The sequence below is a fragment of the Neofelis nebulosa genome, chromosome 15, assembly GCF_028018385.1.
Source record: "Neofelis nebulosa isolate mNeoNeb1 chromosome 15, mNeoNeb1.pri, whole genome shotgun sequence".
NCBI classification, from domain to species: domain Eukaryota; kingdom Metazoa; phylum Chordata; class Mammalia; order Carnivora; family Felidae; genus Neofelis; species Neofelis nebulosa.
Window position 1 is genome coordinate 17,187,070 of NC_080796.1, and position 18,723 is coordinate 17,205,792.

General features: G+C 41.6%; 2 protein-coding genes across 9 annotated transcripts in view; one reads left to right on the plus strand and one right to left on the minus strand.

The window, feature by feature from the left end:
- Positions 1-14,655, minus strand: part of MPC2 (mitochondrial pyruvate carrier 2) — a 31,461-nt gene extending 16,806 nt beyond the window's left edge. Inside the window, exon 1 of the mRNA XM_058700386.1 lies at positions 14,333-14,655. Coding sequence (XP_058556369.1) covers positions 14,333-14,441 — 109 coding nt within the window. The 5' untranslated portion in view covers positions 14,442-14,655. The remainder of the gene's footprint in view (positions 1-14,332) is intronic.
- A 593-nt stretch (positions 14,656-15,248) lies between these two features.
- The window catches only part of DCAF6 (DDB1 and CUL4 associated factor 6), a 135,614-nt gene continuing 132,139 nt past the window's right edge, over positions 15,249-18,723 (plus strand). For 3 of the 8 annotated variants that reach the window (XM_058700366.1, XM_058700368.1, XM_058700370.1), the window contains exon 1: positions 15,249-15,609. In XM_058700366.1, the coding sequence (XP_058556349.1) occupies positions 15,513-15,609 (97 nt within the window). In that variant the 5' untranslated portion in view covers positions 15,249-15,512. The remainder of the gene's footprint in view (positions 15,610-18,723) is intronic. The other 5 variants (XM_058700367.1, XM_058700373.1, XM_058700371.1 and 2 more) reach the window with 4 other exon arrangements.

An 18,723-nucleotide genomic window follows, 5' to 3' on the forward strand; every position in this document is an offset into this window, starting at 1 on the left:
TTTCTTTTTAAAAAAAAATTTTTTTTTTAACGTTTATTTATTTTTGAGACAGGGAGAGACACAGCATGAACGGGGGAGGGTCAGAGAGAGAGGGAGACACAGAATCTGAAACAGGCTCCAGGCTCTGAGCTGTCAGCACAGAGCCCGATGCGGGGCTTGAACTCACAGACCGCGAGATCATGACCTGAGCCGAAGCCGGATGCCTAACTAACTGAGCCACCCAGGTGCCCCAAAACTGCATTTTCTCACCTTCATGTGACAGCTAGTCATTTTCATGTTTTCCTATGTACTTTCAGCTTTTCCATATTTTTAAAAATTTATTTATTTTGAGAGAGAGAGAGCAGGTGTGAGCAGGGGAGGGGCAGAGAGAGAGAGAGAGAGAGAGGGAATTAGAGAAATCCAAGCAGGCTCTGTGCTGTCAGCGCAGAGCCCGACACAGGGTTCATTCCCATGAATGAGATCATGAGCTGAGCTGAAATCAAGAGTGGGTGGGTAGGCTCAGTGCTGACAGCTCGGAGCCTGGAGCCAGCTTCGCATTCTGTGTCTCCCTCTCTCTCTGCCCCTCTCTGGCTCACGCTCTTTCTCTCAAAAATAAATAAACGTTAAAAAAAAAAAAAAAAGAGTCAGTCGCTTAACTGACTGAGCCACCCAGGCACCCCTCAAGTTTTCCATAATTTAAATTGTAGTGCCAATCTGGACATAGTGCTGAAATGGCTGTTGGGAGAATTAAAGCTATTGAGGAGTTCTAAACTTTGCTGTTCTTTTTTTTTTTTTTAAATGGTTATTTATTTTTTTTAATTTATTTTTTTAAATTTATTTATTTTTAAGAGAGAGAGAGGGTGTGAGTGGGCAGGGGCAGAGAGAGAGGGAGAGGGAGTTCTAACTGTTGACGTTCTTGTAACTGGCTGAAAATCTCTACATATTCAATTTCTGGGTTACTGTACTTATCTTTTATCCGGTTCCCTCAGCTTCGTACTGTTCTGATCGCAATTCCCATTACCCCTAGAACTCTAGCTGCATAATGATCCTCTCCTCTGTATCTTGAACAAGAATTGGAAACAATTTTCTTTCGATGTTGGAATTTTAAAATAAATTTAAAGGAACTAAGGAAATAGAAAAGAAAACGTGAAGGCACAGAGTTCAAGAATATAAATTTCCAATCCTGACTTAATTACATTTTAGCTCAGGTCACTGGTTCTCCACCAGGGGTGATTCTGTCCCCCCAGGGGGGGCGTTTGCAATGTCCCAGGACACTTTTAGTTGTCACAACTGTCGTGGTGGTGATAGTGCTGCTACTGATACCTGCTGGGTAGAGGCCAGGCAGGCTGTTAAACGTCCTCCAACAAACAGGACAGTCTCCCACAGCACATAATCAGCTAGCCCCCCAAATGTCGATAGAACAAGCTAGGCAAACACACAACTAGTTTCATGCTGTTTACTGGCTCTAAACCTTAGCTTATGCTTCCACTAGCCCCATATTCGGCCTTGTCTTCATCTGGCTAACTCCCAACGTCGTTCAAAAACTTACAGATTGCACCTCCTCAAGGAAGCCCTCTTTAACATCTCCAGGTTATACTAAGCGGCTCGTATACTGCTCTGTCGTTTTCTGCACTGAGCAATTAAAATGATCTGTTTATGCATCTGTCACTTTCACGAGACAGGGTGAAGGCAAGGCTTATTTCTTGGTTTCCCTTAACGAATAGTCTTTGTGAACAGAACTGAATGGGATTAACCATATCCGGGACAGGTGTCAATCAAACATAAACTTTAGGTCTGATCCTAACCGCTTCATCCTCAAGGGCAGAATCTGCTATTTACTCATCCCCAGGGACATCAAGTTCCATTACATCAGGGCTGTACCAGATCTTCACTCACTAGTTACTCTGCTCTTAGACCATCACACTCCTCTATCTGGCTCCTGAAAGTTCTTCCCGTAAGTCTGATGGCATAATGTACTGATCCTATAAGTCAGTCTTTTCAAACTCTCTAGTTATTTTATTTAGTTTGAGCATCTGAGATTCCCATCAGAGCACACTGGGTTTATTTTTGTCACATACAAAGTCTCTAAGTCATATGCAATATCAATCACTATGTTTATTTTTTATTCCCTGCATGAAGCTTGCCTTCAGCACACAAGTGTAAGTCAGCACAATGTTTTGGTCGCTGGCTTTGAACTTCTCAGCCAACTCCTTCTTCCTTCTATTTCAAAACTGATGCTTCCTCCTCTGCCACCTTAAAAATTGTTTCCTGAATAATGCCTCTAGGTTCTGGTTTCTTTATGAGCTTAAATATTTGATCCTTCAGAGTTAACAAACAGTCAGGCTTTTCAGTAAGCGTTTGCTTGGTAACTAATTTACTCAACTGCTCCAAGCTGGATGAGAATTTTAAAATATTAACCGCTCCTATCCTTTACAACCAAACCAAAGAAAAAAAAACTTCAAACATGAAACTGTGGCTGCTACAACCTAGACCAAGAGAGGTAAGACTATTTTAGGGAATACTTTTAAAATATAAAACAAGCCCTCCATTATTTTCACAACTGCTAAGCACTGAATTAAAAAATATCATTAGCAAATAGGTATTATAAGACATTCTAAATTTCTCATATTTCTGAGATATCAGAGGATGCGGACAGGTGACACAAAGAATCAGAGTTGGATATCTACAAATGCAAATAGTGTTTTCTTCGTTGTTAAGAAAAGCAAAATAGGGGCTTAACAAAACCTGTGACCATAAAATGGACGAACGAAACATCTTAAAGAAAACTTATTTCAGTTCACTTTTCCATTTTATCTTAGCTAATCATTTTGTACCTTATGAGTAAATAAGTAAATTTAGACACGTATGAATTGAGGTCCCAGAGGCTGTCTTCCTGAAAACCACAATCGACAGTGGAAATGGTAATGAGGAAACATTCCTACTCACTCCAACATTTGTAAAACACCAAGTTTTGACAAAACAAAGCATTTGGAAATAGGTATCAAACAGTGTGAACACGTCATACTGCTTTTCTAAGCATGGTCTTTCTATACGATGACACAGCTATTCCTTTTTAAACAATATATATAACAAGACTTCCTTCAGTCAACCATTTTTCTTAACGTTTGATTTATTCTTTTTTTTTTAATTTTTTTTTTTAACGTTTATTTATTTTTGAGACAGAGAGAGACAGAGCATGAACGGGGGAGGGGCAGAGAGAGAGGGAGACACAGAATCGGAAGCAGGCTCCAGGCTCCGAGCCGTCAGCCCAGAGCCCGACGTGGGGCTCGAACTCCCGGATCGTGAGATCGTGACCTGAGCTGAAGTCGGACGCTTAACCGACTGAGCCACCTAGGCGCCCCAACGTTTGATTTATTCTTAAGAGAGCGTGAGCAGGGGGCCACAGAGAGAAGGGGGCAGAGGATCTCAAGTGGGCTCTGAGCTGACAGCAGCTGGGTCCCATGAGGGGCTCGAACTCACAAACCGTGAGATCATAACCTGCGCTGAAGTCTGACGCTCAACTGACTGAGCCACCCAGGTGCCCCTAACAATTCTTTTTTCTAAAGAATTCATTTATTTTGAGCGAGCGAGAGCACTCGTGAGCGTGCAAGTGGGGGAGAGGCAGACAGAGAATCCAAAAACGGCTCCCCAGCTTGTGGGCAAGCTCTCCCTCTCTCCCTCAGACTAAATAAACATTAAAAAAAAAAATCCCTAATTATCTTATTTTGGGGCGCCTGGGTGGCTCAGTCGGTTGAGCATCAGACTCCTGGTTTTGGCTCAGGTCATGATCTTGCGGTTCATGGGCTCCCACCAGTCAGGCTCCTTGCTGCATGCTTGGGATTCTATCTCCCCCTCTCTCTGCCTGTGAGCTTGCCTGCACTCACTCACTCTCTCTCTTTTTTTTTTTTTTTTTTAATTTTTTAACGTTTATTTATTTTTGAGACAGAGAGAGACAGAGCATGAATGGGGGAGGGGCAGAGAGAGGGAGACACAGAATCGGAAACAGGCTCCGGGCTCCAAGCTGTCAGCACAGAGCCTGACGCGGGGCTTGAACTCACGGACCGTGAAATCATGACCCGAGCCGAAGTCGGCCGCTTAACTGACTGAGCCACCCAGGTGCCCCACTCACTCTCTCTTTCAAGATAAATAAGTAGATACACAAATATTTTTAAAAAATGAGATAATTATATAATTATGATACCTGCAGGGAGATAACACCTTAAAATCAAGACAATCAGAAATATAAACAGTATCTAGCTAACATTCATTACAATGAATGAAAAATTTGAATAGGTAGAAAATTTGAACTGCTGAAAATATCCTGAATAAAAATCACCTCTTATGAAATTTAATTTGGAGTCCAAGATGAGGGAAATGTGTCCCCACCAAATATAAATGTACATTCTTTTCGACAAAGAATTAACTAATAAGGAATACAATTAAGTAACAATTTAAATAATTCTTAAGCCTCTTAGAAGTTTACTGGTTGGAAATTAAAAAAGGCCTCAAATGCTGACAATTTGGAAATATTAAGCATTAAAAAAAACCCCATATACATTTTATATTTAAAACTGACTATTTGCAAGTATAACAAAGAAATACAGAGAATAATGGTCATTTTTCTCTTTGAGAGTATGAGTCTGTCTCATTTTATTTTTTTAAAGTTTATCTATTTATTTATTTTCAGAGAGTGTGAGTGAGTGAGCACGAGTGGGGCGGGCAGAGAGAGCTAGCGAGAGAGAGAATCCCAAGCAGCCTCTGCATTGTCAGCGCAGAGCCCAATGAGGCACTCGGATCTACGAAGCTGTGAGATCATGACCTGAACTGAAACCAAGAGTCAGATGCCCCTGGCCTTGTCTCATTTTAAAAGTGAAATCGATTTTTTTTAAGGTTCAAACTTTCACAGAGGAATTTGGGAAATTCTGCAAGGGAATAGCATAACCAAATATGTGAGACATACGTTTTCAGAATCAGCAAAATTAAAGGGCAACCGACGGAATGGGGGAAGATATTTGCAAATGACATATCAGATAAAGGGTTAGTATCCAAAATCTATAAAGAACTTATCAAACTCAACACCCAAAAGACAAATAATCCAGTGAAGAAATGGACAAAATTCATGAATAGACACTTCTCCAAAGAAGACATCAGATGGCTAACAGACACATGAAAAAATGTTCAACCATCACTCATCATCAGGGAAATACAAATCAAAACCACAATGAGATACCACCTGACACCTGTCAGAATGGCTAAAATTAACAACTCAAGCAACAGATAGATGTTGGCAAGGATGCAGAGAAAGAGGATCTCTTTTGCACTGCTGGTGGGAATGCAAACTGGTGTGGCCACTCTGGAAAACAGTATGGAGGTTCCTCAAAAAATTAAAAACAGAACTACCCTATGGCCCAGGAATTGCACTACTAGGTATTTATCCAAGGGGTATAGGTGTGCTGTTTCAAAGGGACACATGCACCGCAATGTTTGTAGCAGCACTATTGACAATAGCCAAAATATGGAAAGAGCCCAAATGTCCATCGATGGATGAATGGATAAAGAAGATGTGGTATATCTACACAATGGAGTATTCCTCAGCAATCAAAAAGAATGAAATCTTGCTATTTGCAACTACATGAGTGGAACTAGAGGGTATCATGCCAAGCTAAGCAAAATTAGTTAGAGAAAGTCAAATATATGACTTCACTCATATGAGGAACTTAAGATACAAAACAGATGAACACAAGGGAAGGGAAGCAAAAATAATATAACAACAAGGAGGGGGACAAAACATAAGAGACTCTTAAATACAGAGAACAAACAGGGTTGCTTGGAGGGGTTGTGGGGGGGGGATGGGCTAACTGGGTAAGGGGCATTAGGGAGGACATTTGTTGGGGTGAGTACTGGGTGTTATACATAGGGGATGAATCACTGGAATCTACTCCTGAAATCATTAAAGCACTATATGCTCACTAACTTGAATGTAAATTTAAAAAAATGAATTAAGAAAAATAAAAATAAAAAATAAAAAAAGAGACATATATTTTCAAACAAATTAATAAATCTAGTTGTCTTGATAAATTTTGAAGAACCTGTTAATAAAATAATGACATAAATTTACTTCCTAATTTCCTTATCCGAGAGGAATTACTGTTAATGAAATATTATATAAACGCTACCCAGAAAGTGTGTCATTTATTTTATGTATAATTCTCCCTAGGAAAACCTTCCTTCTGGGAATAAATAACTTTACACACATGCAAAGATACACAGATACAAATATTGAATTGAGATGCTATGTCCCAATGTGAAAAATAAAGGTTCTTATTCAATGTTTTCACTACCTTTTCCTGTCCCTTTCACACCATTTCTCTATGGTTTGTTGTTTTGCAACATTCCTCAACATTCTTCTAAGTTCCTTATATTAAGCAAATTTGCCCTCATGTGACCAACCTCTTACAAATCCTTAGAATTTGTAAAGGTTACTCTTTGACACAGATATGTACTATCAAAAATTGCTCATTTTATTTGTATGAAAGCTAGCTCTGATTTCACACTAAGAAGGTGACTGGGCCACCATTTTAGATCCATATAAACTTTGTATCTTCCTTAAGCCCTTGGCAACAGCCATCACTCAAATAGCACACAGAATATAAAGGGTACATAATAATTTTTACGATGGCGATTGCAAAGACATCCAGATGGCTAACAGACACATGAAAAGATCCTCAACATCACTCATCATCAGGGAAATATAAATCAAAACCACAATGAGATACCCCCTCATACCTGTCAGAATGGCTAAAATTAACAACACAAGAAACAACAGGTGCTGGGAGAGGATGCGGAGAAAGGGGAAGGCTTTTACACCGTTTGTGGGAATGCAAACTGTGCAGTCACTCTGGAAAACAGTATGGAGATTCTTCAAGAAACTAAAAATAGAACTACCCTATGATCCAGCAATTGTACTGTTAAAGATTTGCCCAAAGGATACAAAAATGCAGATTTGAAGGGGGTACATGCATCCCAATGTTTATAGCAGCATTATCAACAATACCAAACTATGCAGAGAGCCCTAATGTTCATCGACTGATGGATAAAGAAAATGTGGTATATATATATATACATATATACATACACATAAACACACACACACACACACACACACACACACACACACAACTTGGCCATCAAAAATAATGAAATCTTGCCATTTGCAATGACGTGAATGGAGCTAGAATGTATTACGCTAAGCAAAATAAGTCAATCAGAAAAAGACAAATACCATATGATTTCACTCATGTGGAATTTAAGAGACAAAACAGATGAACATATGGGAAGGGAGGGAAAAAGAACAGAGGGAAACAAACCACAAGAGACTCTTAACCATAAGGGAATGAACTGAGGGTTGATGGAGGGAGATGGGTGGGAGATGGGCTAGATGGGTACTAAGAAGGGTACTTGTGATGAGCTCTGGGTGTTGCATGCAAGTGATAAATCATTGAATTCTATTCCTGAAATCAATATTGTTGCACTGTATGTTAACTAAAATTAAAAAAAAGAAAAATAAAAATACTTTCTCTATATAAACTAAAATAAAATAAAAATAAAATAAAATAAAATACAATACAATAAAATAAAATACTGATTGAAAACAGGCTTCGATGCAAGTGCCAAAGTAAAATAACAGGTGAAAAAAACTAGCTAAAATAGTTAACATGCATTTTAGGGTTAATATATTTTAAGCTTACATTATTTGTTCAGTTGCAAAGAAATCAATGTCTTTTAGATTTAAAAAGATAGTTGAAATCATCTAGTTCAGGCACTCCTCTTATAAATCAGGTCAATGAAGCCCGGAGACATAAAATTAGCTGTGTAAAGTACATAGCACAGCAAGGATTAAAAACCTCTCTAAATCCTAACTTAACAATAATTACATAGTTTTCCCCAATGAAATCTGAGTTTCTTGAAAGCTCTGAAACGAAGGAATGCTCCAGTAAAAATACCAAATTGTAGATTATTACAGCTAAAAAGGACCAGAAAGAAAATCCAAGCCACCTTATTTTATTCGTTTTACGTTTACTTATTCTGAGCACGTGCGTGCGTGAGCAGGGGAAAGGCAGAGGGAGAGGGGGGTAGAGAGAGAGAATCCGAAGCAGGCTCCGTGCTGTCAGTGCAGAGCCTGACGCGGGGCTTGAGCTCATGAACTTCGAAATCATGACCTGAGCTGAAATCGAGTCAGATACTTAACTAACTGAGCCACCCAGGCGCCCCCAAGCTCCCTTATTTTAATAGGTGAAAAAGAAAAGGCATTTAGATGTCACGTGATTTGTCTTATACGCTGGTAGTTCCAGATAGAGCAGGGAGCAGAACTGGTCCACTTCTTTCTCCTATGTCATACCATGCCTTGAACATTTTCATACCCTCTTATAACCAAAATTAATATTCTCATATGACTTGGAGGAATCAAAGTATTTCTAGCTTTCCTCAGGGCTTGCTTCTCCTTTGATCTCTCTGTTGAATCAAACTAGGTAAGGTGTAAATAGTCTTGCTTTCGTTAAAATCAGGTGTGTGAACAAAAGTTGTGTTAAAGTGTCAAACGAACGACTACAGCAAGGATTGTTTTCCTTTCATGATTTCTCCTGAGAATATAAAATGTCTGTGGGTAGGGTTTTTTTTTTTTTAAATTTTTTTTTCAATGTTTTTTATTTATTTTTGGGACAGAGAGAGACAGAGCATGAACGGGGGAGGGGCAGAGAGAGAGGGAGACACAGAATCGGAAACAGGCTCCAGGCTCCGAGCCATCAGCCCAGAGCCTGACGCGGGGCTCGAACTCACGGACCGTGAGATCGTGACCTGGCTGAAGTCGGACGCTTAACCGACTGCGCCACCCAGGCGCCCCTAGGGTTTTTTATTTTATTCACTAACATACCCCAAGTGCCAGAGCAGTGCCTGATATACAGCAGGCCCTCAATAAATATTGAAACATTCAACTTACTTGGTAGCTACTGGTTTAAAGATATCCTACTCTTCGTCAATATCTTACAGTTGTATTTGAAATCCCAACTTGCCATTTTGGTTCTCATTCTTTAATTTTAAGGGCAACAGAGATTATTACTGTAAAAAATAATATATATATCCACACATTTAATGTGTATATAAACATAATATATATTAGATATATATTTAAGAATATAACTATATACTATATATGATACAAATACACACAATATCATCTCGATATCTAAATACCTATCCTAGACTGGCATTAATATTCTTCAGATAACTGTAGCAAGAAAATAAATTGTTCTAACAGAAATGCTAAAAAAATTGTTGATTCATTACTTTGTGGGCATCTACACTATTTATTTGATTCACGTTTGGCTTTATTTACATGTAATAATACATACTCTGAACTAAGTTGTATTAAACTATCAAGTATAACACCACTTCTCTTAGGGGCGCCTGGGTGGCTCAGTTGGTTAAGCATCTGACTCTTGATTTCAGCTCAGGTCATGATCTTTTTTTTTTTTTAATTTTTTTTTAACGTTTATTTATTTTTGAGACAGAGAGAGACAGAGCATGAACGGGGGAGGGGCAGAGAGAGAGGGAGACACAGAATCGGAAGCAGGCTCCAGGCTCCAGGTTCCGAGCCATCAGCCCAGAGCCCGACGCGGGGCTCGAACTCACGGACCGCGAGATCGTGACCTGAGCTGAAGTCGGACGCTTAACCGACTGAGCCACCCAGGCGCCCCAGGTCATGATCTTAAGGTTGATGAGATTGAGCCCCATGCCGGGCCCTAGGGTGACAGTGAGGAGCCTGCTTGGGATTCTCTCTTCCTATCTCTCTCTCTCTGCCCCTCCCCCACTCGTGTGCTCTGTCTGTCAAAATAAAGAAATGCACTTACACAAATTAAAATAACATTTCCTTTAATACCTAATTTTTACTTTTTATGATAAAGATAGTCCCTTATGAATACTGCTAACATGGGTTCATTGTTTAGTATGTTTTTATTTTATTTTATTTATTTTATTTTATTTTTTTTTAATTTTTTTTTTTAACATTTATTTATTTTTGAGAGAGAGAGAGACAGAGCATGAACGGGGGAGGGTCAGAGAGAGAGACACACAGAATCTGAAACAGGCTCCAGGCTCCGAGCTGTCAGCACAGAGCCCGACGTGGGGCTCGAACTCACGGACTGCGAGATCATGACCTGAGCCGAAGTCGGACGCTTAACCGACCGAGCCACCCAGGCGCCCCAAGTTTTTATTTTAAAACGTATTTAGGTCTCTAAGATAAAAAGGAAAAAGGAAGTCTCTTACCCGGGAAAAATACAAATATTATTGTTACTAAGATGTTAAAGTCACTTTCCCTGTGAGACTTCACGTGGAGAATATCATGGAATGCAGAGCAAGATATTTGCAGCTGCAGCACACTAGACATTGCAACAGATTTCACACAACTATTTTTTCAAAAGTTCTTCCACTTAAGCCAAAATGTAACTCAAGAGAAGCGAAGAAAGCTACGGGGAGATACACAAAATGATAACGGTTCAAATACCTGTTTTATGGGCTGACTTTGTTGAAGCATAGTTTTTATTTTTATTATTTATTATTTTATTTTTCCCAAGTTTTACGGAGATATAATTGGCACACAGCATCGTATTAGTTTAAGATGTACAACATAACGTTTATACTGCAAATTACTACACAATAAGCTTAGTTGACATCCATTGCCTCACTTAGCTACGATTTTTTTCTTCTCGGAAGAATTTTTAAGATCTATTCTCTTAGCAGCTTTCAAATATATAACACAGTATTGTTAACTATAGTCACCTGTTGTAGATTATCTCCCCAAAACGTATTTATTTTATAACCGGGAGTTTGTACCTTTAGACCACCTTTTAGGATAATGTTTGGGTTCTTTAGGGCTGTGGTCTCCTAACTACTTTCAAACATATGTCCCTATCATTAAAAAACAAATTTTTTTGAGCACACATTCCCCTACATATAGATTGTATGTATTTATGAGAATACATGTAACTTACATACATGCATATATGTACGTATGTTGACTCCACAGAGCTCAGTTGTCGTCTATGCATAACTATATACATCTATACTGACATATTTTTATATAAGACGTGTGGAGAATAGAAATTTTAAAAGGATGAAATAATAGAAAGCTTTAATAGAAGTTGTATTGTTTTCTTCTACATTCCAATGTTTCATTTTGTACGTAGCTTGGGACAATTCATCTCATTTTCGAACTCATAAATACAAATGACACTCCTTCACTAATAATGTTTTTTTTCCCCCCTCAGCTAAGCTTTTAAGTAAACATGGGGCAGCATGATTTCAAGGTTATTTCTCTGACAAATACCTGGAGTAGGGCTATGCAGCTGGCTGGTGTAGAGTCACATACTTTCATAGTCAGGAGGTGGTGGTGAAGAGGGACATACCTTATGAGAACTGACCTTACTGAAACACACATTTGGTTAGAACTCTATTCTTAACCTATGGAGGTAGATCACATTGTGCCAGGAAGAACACATAAGAGGATGATGAAGGCCGCAGGTCTAACTATACTATATATCATTGCGATATAATGATATACATACGACAATATTGTCACTCTAATATAAATCTACATAAAGACATGTTCTTGTTACTATCTGGACTCTGTGCCGGTGATAAAATTAAATTTCCAAACGTTAGAATCCACAATGTATGCTATCCAACTGTTAATATCCTAGCCTTGCATATCATTGTAAAAACCTCCAGTGTGTGACTTTAGTCTAACATTTAAATGAGGATTCAATAACACACTATTATGCAAAACAGCACACACAAAAAACGTGAATATTCACTCTGATAATTCTTGGAGCAGTAATCAAAGTTGCCTCAGATTTTCCTCAGTACTAACGAATCAAGAGTTCTATTTTTCATGCTTCTCCATTTCTACATTTGTGTGCCTACAACTTTTTAATCACCAATGATTTTTTTTTTTAATTTTTTTTTAAACGTTTATTTATTTTTGAGACAGAGAGAGACAGAGCATGAACGGGGGAGGGTCAGAGAGAGAGGGAGGCACAGAATCCGAAACAGGCTCCAGGCTCTGAGCGGTCAGCACAGAGCCCGACGCGGGGCTCGAACTCACGGACCGCGAGATCGTGACCTGAGCTGAAGTCGGACGCTCAACCGACTGAGCCACCCAGGCGCCCCAAATCACCAATGATTTTGCAGTGATAGGTATTCTTTTTTTTTAATATAATGTTTATTTTGGGGGGGGGGGCAGGGGCAGACAGAATCCGAAGCAGGCTCCAGGCTCTGAGCTGCCAACACAGAGCCCAACACAGGGCTGGATGGAACTCATGGACTTGGAGATCATGACCTGAGCCGAAGTTGGATGCTTAACGGACTGAGCCACCCAAGAGCCCAACAGAGGTACATATTCTTATTGCACGTATTGGTTAAAAGCTTAGATGGGAGAGAACTAACACTTGTTGAGAGTCTAAATGTAAACACTTTGCTAAACGTTTTATAGCCATTTTATCATTTAATTTGCACAACAATCCTTAAATGAGAATTATCATCTCCATTTTATAGATCAGAAAAATAAGGCTTCGGGGCTTTAAGGTCAAGGTCACACGGCCAAGCTTTAAACCTACCTGCGTCTGGCTTCAGAGCCTATTCTCCTTCCCTCACACTGAAAAAGAGGTGACAGTAACTGAACTGATCCAAGAATATCAACATGAGATGCACAGTCTACAAATGAAAAGGTAATGTCTCCTGATTCTGAAAGATGACTGAAGTATTTTAAGCGGTAATTATAAGTGTGCTAAAGCCAAGGCCCTGGAAAAGATCACTATAAAACTACCTTCCACTGTATTACATTGCTCCTCCTCTACCCTGCCCTCATGCTACAGCCCAAATACAAAGCTTAAGAGAGTCCGAGTTGACGCCATAGAATTCAGTTGACTTTAAAGCCTGGATTACTACAGGAGCATTGCTCAACCCTCCCACCCGAAAACCTTTGTCACAAAACAGCACAATTCCAAAAAAATTGAGTATTAAAAAAACTAAAAGGCAAATAAGCTAAATAAACTTCTCAAAGAATTCTCCTTTAGCTCTCCTTAAACATCAATGTTATAACGGGTATCATTACTGCAGTAAATCATATACTAACGCATAATATTTACTTCATACTTCAGTATACTAAAGTACACTAACATTATTATACTATTCATTCCATTATCCAACTGGAAATCAGAGCCAGTAACCATCTCAGACTCCAGAGACAGGCTTCCTAGTTCAAATACGAGGGGAAAAGACAACTTTCCTAATGATACCAACTGCAGAGAGAGATTTAACTATGAAGGAAAAAAGGATCACTTTTGGGTTGCACTCAATTTATGACACATTTTCTCATTTGCTAAATCTTAGGCTTGAAAGAGACCTCAGCATCTCCAGTTTTAGTTCCCAGTCAAGTATTATTACTGCCCACTTTATAGAAGAGGTAACAAAATTCTAGATCTTCAAGAGTTGGAAGGATTAGCATCTTTCAGTTTCTTAAAGAACTCTTTGCTTTCAACCACAGGAACACTTTTTTTCCAACAGGACAAGTGAGAGCCAACATGTGCGAGGCATTTATGAAGAATGAAACACATATGTTATCGTTAATTCTTACACTGAGCAGATTTTACAGAAATTAAAATATCTAGGATTTCGCCCAAGGTCACACCTACAGGAAGAGGCACAGCAGACATAAATCCGGGAATGTGCACAGGAAAAAGTCTAGGGAGAGCTTGCTCAGTAATTTCACGTGTAAGGACAGACTTAAACAAACTGGACCTATGCGACGTGGTAGGACACCGACTCTGAAACCCGGGTAACGCATCTGCAGGCCTCTGCCGGCGGGAGCTGAAGGAAGTGTGACCTTTACTCCAAACCCTTCAGGGCGACAAGCCGGCTCTGCTCCGCGTGGGTCAATCTACCGCTACTCTTGGAGGGAAAGAGGAGTGAATGAGAATTTCGTGGGGGCCCACACCGATTCGTGGCTGCGGAAATGGAGAAGGATAAAATCCAGAGGCCCGGTCCGGGTTTGGGACGCGCCTAAGGGATGGGGTGCAAGAAAGGTCGCGAAGGGCGCTGACTCGAGAATCACAGACTTAGGAAAGACGTGGATGGAGAGAAAGCAAAAAGCAAGGAGGATGGAAAAGTGAGACCGATTCTCTCGAAGGGAAGAGATTGGGGCTGTGGGTGATGCCTCCAGCGGCAGGGTGTCCGTGGCCTCTAAAGGTCTATTTTCGAGGAAGAAGGAGGGAGAGAGAGAGAGCTATTCTGGATCTATTACCTGCTGGGTGGTTGTAAATCGGCCTCAATTTCTCCGGCAGCATGAGCTCCACTTTATCGAGGACCCGGTGGTAGGTGGCCCGAAGGCCCCGGACGCCAGCAGCTGACATCTCTGCGGACGAGTGGTCGTGGGCGGCCGAGTGGGGCAGCGGCCGCGTGCTCCTCCCTGGATGACAACGAAGGGCACTCGTCACTTTCTCCTGCCACAGCTCCTCGCGTCCTCCTCTCCCCTAGCGTGCCCTTCCCGCAGCTCCGCCTGCCCCCCTGCTAACCGCCGGGTGGCCGGGGCCCAGAAAAGACCGAGGGGGCGGAGGCTTTGCGACGGCCCGCCCCGGGTCCGCCTCCTTCCCCCCCACCGGCGCGGGAAGGAGGAGGAGTCATGGCAACAGGTGCCAGAAGGACTGCCTCACCAAACCAACCCAGAGCCCTGGCGGCAGCGCGCTTGCGCAAGCCGAGCTGGCCACTGTGATTGGCCTGCCCCACGGTGCGGGCGGGGCCCAGCGCGAACCTCTAATTTCTCCTTCCTGCCCTCGAGGCCATGTTGGAGAAGGGAAAGTGAAGCTGCACCGGCTCTAGTCCCCTTTCACTCTGATTAAGAAGGCCCGTAGTTAAAATGGGCTTTTTGGGCCTTCAGTGCCCCGACTAAAGATGACGCCGCACAATGCTCTTGCTTCGTTTGGAATGAGACTCGTGACTGAGACCCTTCACATCTCATCTTCTTCTCTCTCAACTCCTCACTTTTCCATAAGAGTCGAGGATTTGGCTGCAGGGTCCCGAACCCACTTTTCTAGGGTGAGGGCAGCCGTGGCGAACACGGGCCTCAGTCCCGGGGGTGGTCGTCATCTCGCGAGAAAGGCTTGGAAGGGAGGGTGTTGAGAACGAGGAGAGGGAGGAGTCGCGGCCGCCTCCGCCTCCTCCTGTTGGAGGGGGGCCGAGGGAGGGGACTGTTGCTGATCTCTGGATGTTCTGGGTAGTCTGAGGAGGAGAGTATGAGGCGAGCTCCGGCCCGGGCGCGGCCGGGCTTCGGGGGCGAGGGCGCCGCCGCCATCTAACTCGCTGAGCTCGCGAGGCCCGGCGCGCGGATGGTGCTGGTGCGGCTCGGGTGTTGATCCGCGTGTCCCCTCCCCCTCCTCCCCTCCCCCACGCGGTGGTCTACCCTCCTACCCCGGCCCGGCAGAGCCATGTCTCGGGGTGGCTCCTGCCCACACCTGTTGTGGGACGTGAGAAAAAGGTCCCTCGGGCTGGAGGACCCGTCCCGGCTGCGGAGCCGCTACCTGGGTGAGCGAGGGCCCGGGGGCGGAGGCGCTGAGGTCGCCGCCCAGAGGTGGGGGAGGGGGCCGCGCCGCCGGGGCTGTTGGAGGTGGGACAGCGCCTCGGCAGGGGCGCCCCGGAGACTCTGGGGTGCTGGGTGGACGTTGGCCGACGGACCCCTTGCCGGTGTCCTCCCACGGCCAAGTCCCCCTTTGCATGCTGCCAGCCGCCGCCCTTGTTGGGTTTTCCTCGGGGGGCTTAATGGGGGGGGGGGCAGACGGCACTGGCCCGGAAAGGTGTTGGGGGTCGCTTGTGGAGTGGGACTGGGGAGAAGACTTGCCGAACCTCCCGGAGCTGCTTCGTTTCGAGCCAAAGTTGGCGCTTGTGCTCTTCCCCAGCGCTCTCCCCGCTCCGCCGAAGGACTAAGTTTTTGTTGACAGCCCCCTCCCTTCCAGTCCTCGGAGGGTTTGGGTGTCGGCGGCGACGCGGTGCCCACCTTCGGGGACTTCACGCTCCAGACGGACTCCGCGTAAACTGTCCTGCGGCTCGGAGCCAAAACCTAAAAGTGATAGCTGAGCTCTCCCCACCCCCGCGCGCTTTCCCTGTTCCACTGTGTGCTGTTGAGTTCGTTTTGACCGCTTTAAGGAGGTGTAGGGTTTCACGTTCCTATTCCCACCCCTGTAAAACACACTTGGCATTTAACTGTTTCTTAGTTAAGCTTTCTAAAAACAACCTTCAATACTTGAGGGAACAGCATGCCGCTTTTTTTCGTTTTGGATACAGTGGTTTTGTGAGGATTCTGGGTCAAGCCGAGCTAGCTGAAAAAGTCCAGTAAGGTGGACGTATTTCTAGGAAGGGGCTTTTTTCTTCTGCAGTCTTGCAGCACGTGTTGTTCTTTTTTCTATTTGAAGATAAGACATCATCTAAAACTTTTTTTCTTTCCGGTTTTGTCACTTTTTGCCAGGCAAGTATTCGGTGATGGCATTTGGTGTTGCCTTCAAATCATTATCTTTTGGAAAATGAAATCTTACACCTAACGGTTCTGGTTTGTAAATTATTTGAGAGCACTGAGCAAGCTTTTTTTTTTTTTCCTATTCTTGTTATTTAGTGTTTCAAGTGACATCTGAGTACATTCTTGTACAGACTTAATAAAAATGAAGCAGAAATTCCTGTGATTCCCTCCCATTCCAGGTACACACACATACACACACACACACACACACTCACACTCACACTCTTAGAGGTGACAGTTATCTGTTTCTTGAATATTCCTGCAGACTTTTTTCTTTGCATTTTTACAAGCCCACATGTACATATGGAAATGCTATAGTTTTGTGTGGTGTGTGTGTGTGTGTATGTGTGTGTGTGTGTGTGTGTGTGTGTGTGTGTTTGAATCCTGCATATATGGTGTCATCTTGTAAACATTGTTTTGCAATTTGCTTTATCTACACTCCCTCTTGGAGATCTTTCCAGGCAGTAAAAATAGACCTATTCAGTCTTTTAAACTATTGCATAGTATTTACTGTATGTATTTATTTACTGTATGTATTTACTGTATGTATTTACTGTATGTATTTACTGTATGATGGTACTGTAATCCACTCAGACCTTTCCTCTGGAAATGAACCTTGGCTGTTACAAAAGCGCTGCAGTGAATATTCTTGACTTGCTTGTTGTGCATGTGTTGTAGGATAGGTACCTAGAGTGGTGATTGTTTTAAAATTAAACATAGTAGAGAGTGTGTTTTTTAATCATTAACCTAAAAAGATGTGCAGTATTTTAATATTTATTTGTTGAAAAAGAACTTAATTTTAGCCTGATAAAACAAATTTTAACACTGCGTTCTGCGTGAATAAATTTGTTTGGTCCTGTATTAGTTGGACTGTTTAAGTACTGATCTATATAGGTTTATGTATTCATGTTTTCTTTTGGTTCAGTTCAGCTGTATCTATGACAGTCAGTTAAAATATGAATCTATACATTTCCTTTTTCCCCTTCCTCCTGTAACTCCCTAATGGGAACAGAGTTTGCATTGGGTAGAGGGGAATTGAAAAGCAAGAATCCACGGACTTAAGTAGAAATTCCAAATCATAGATTTTCAGATACCAGTATATATATATATATGTATATATATATATATATATATATATATAATAGGCAGTTCCTTATCTTAAATAATATTTTAAATGTGATAATAACATATGCTTTATAAATAGCATATTCTTGAACAGCATCCTTTAAATGTGGTTTTCTAAGTATTTGAAAATGACTTGTAATTTCTTGGCCTCAGTAGACCTTCTTTACACCGTTTATGTAATTCTTTTACACCCCAGTGCTAAATCTTGGCATAGCATTCAGGAAATAGTAAAATCCTCATTAGTAGTGACTGAATTAACGAGTTTCTTAAAAATAATATTTTGAAATACTCCTACAAAGTCTTTATAAAGCCCAAGTTAAAGAATGTAGAAGGTGGGGGTACCTGGGTTGAGGTTAGGTGTCCAACTCTTGGTTTTGGCATAGGTCATTATCTTACGGTTTGTGAGCTGTGTGCTGACAGCTCGGAGCCTGCTTGGGTTCTCTCTCTCCTCTCTGCCTTCCTCTCTCGTTTCTCTCTCTCTCTCTCAACTTTTTTCTTTTTGAGACTTCAAACATTTTGATTGTTTATAGTATTGTAGGTTATTTTTCCAATTTATTTCCATTATTCGTATTCTTCATAATGAATTACTGCTAGCTAAATAAATAATTCACAGATAGAATTGACAGATTTTTCTTGTAATGTTTACATTTCAAATTATTTCACCATAGTCTGTGTTTTTCCAGGCTTTGTAGGTGAGTTTAAATTTGATTAATTACTTATTTTCCTCCTACCAAAGAAAACTGCAGTTCATAAAACATCTTTTTATATTGTGGGAATGAAGATAAATAATTTGTTATATGTTATTTAGGTGAAAAATATATATGTTCACTTAACCCCGAAATTCACAAGATTTCATCGGGATTCAGAGGCTAGGCCAGCTATTGTCATCTTTATGGGCCTGATCTAAATGTCAGTGTAGGATTTATTTTTTTTAAAGAGTGATTTACAAAGTCCAGAGTCAGAAACACCTGTAGATTTAAATGTTTGTTTCTCAAGATACGGTA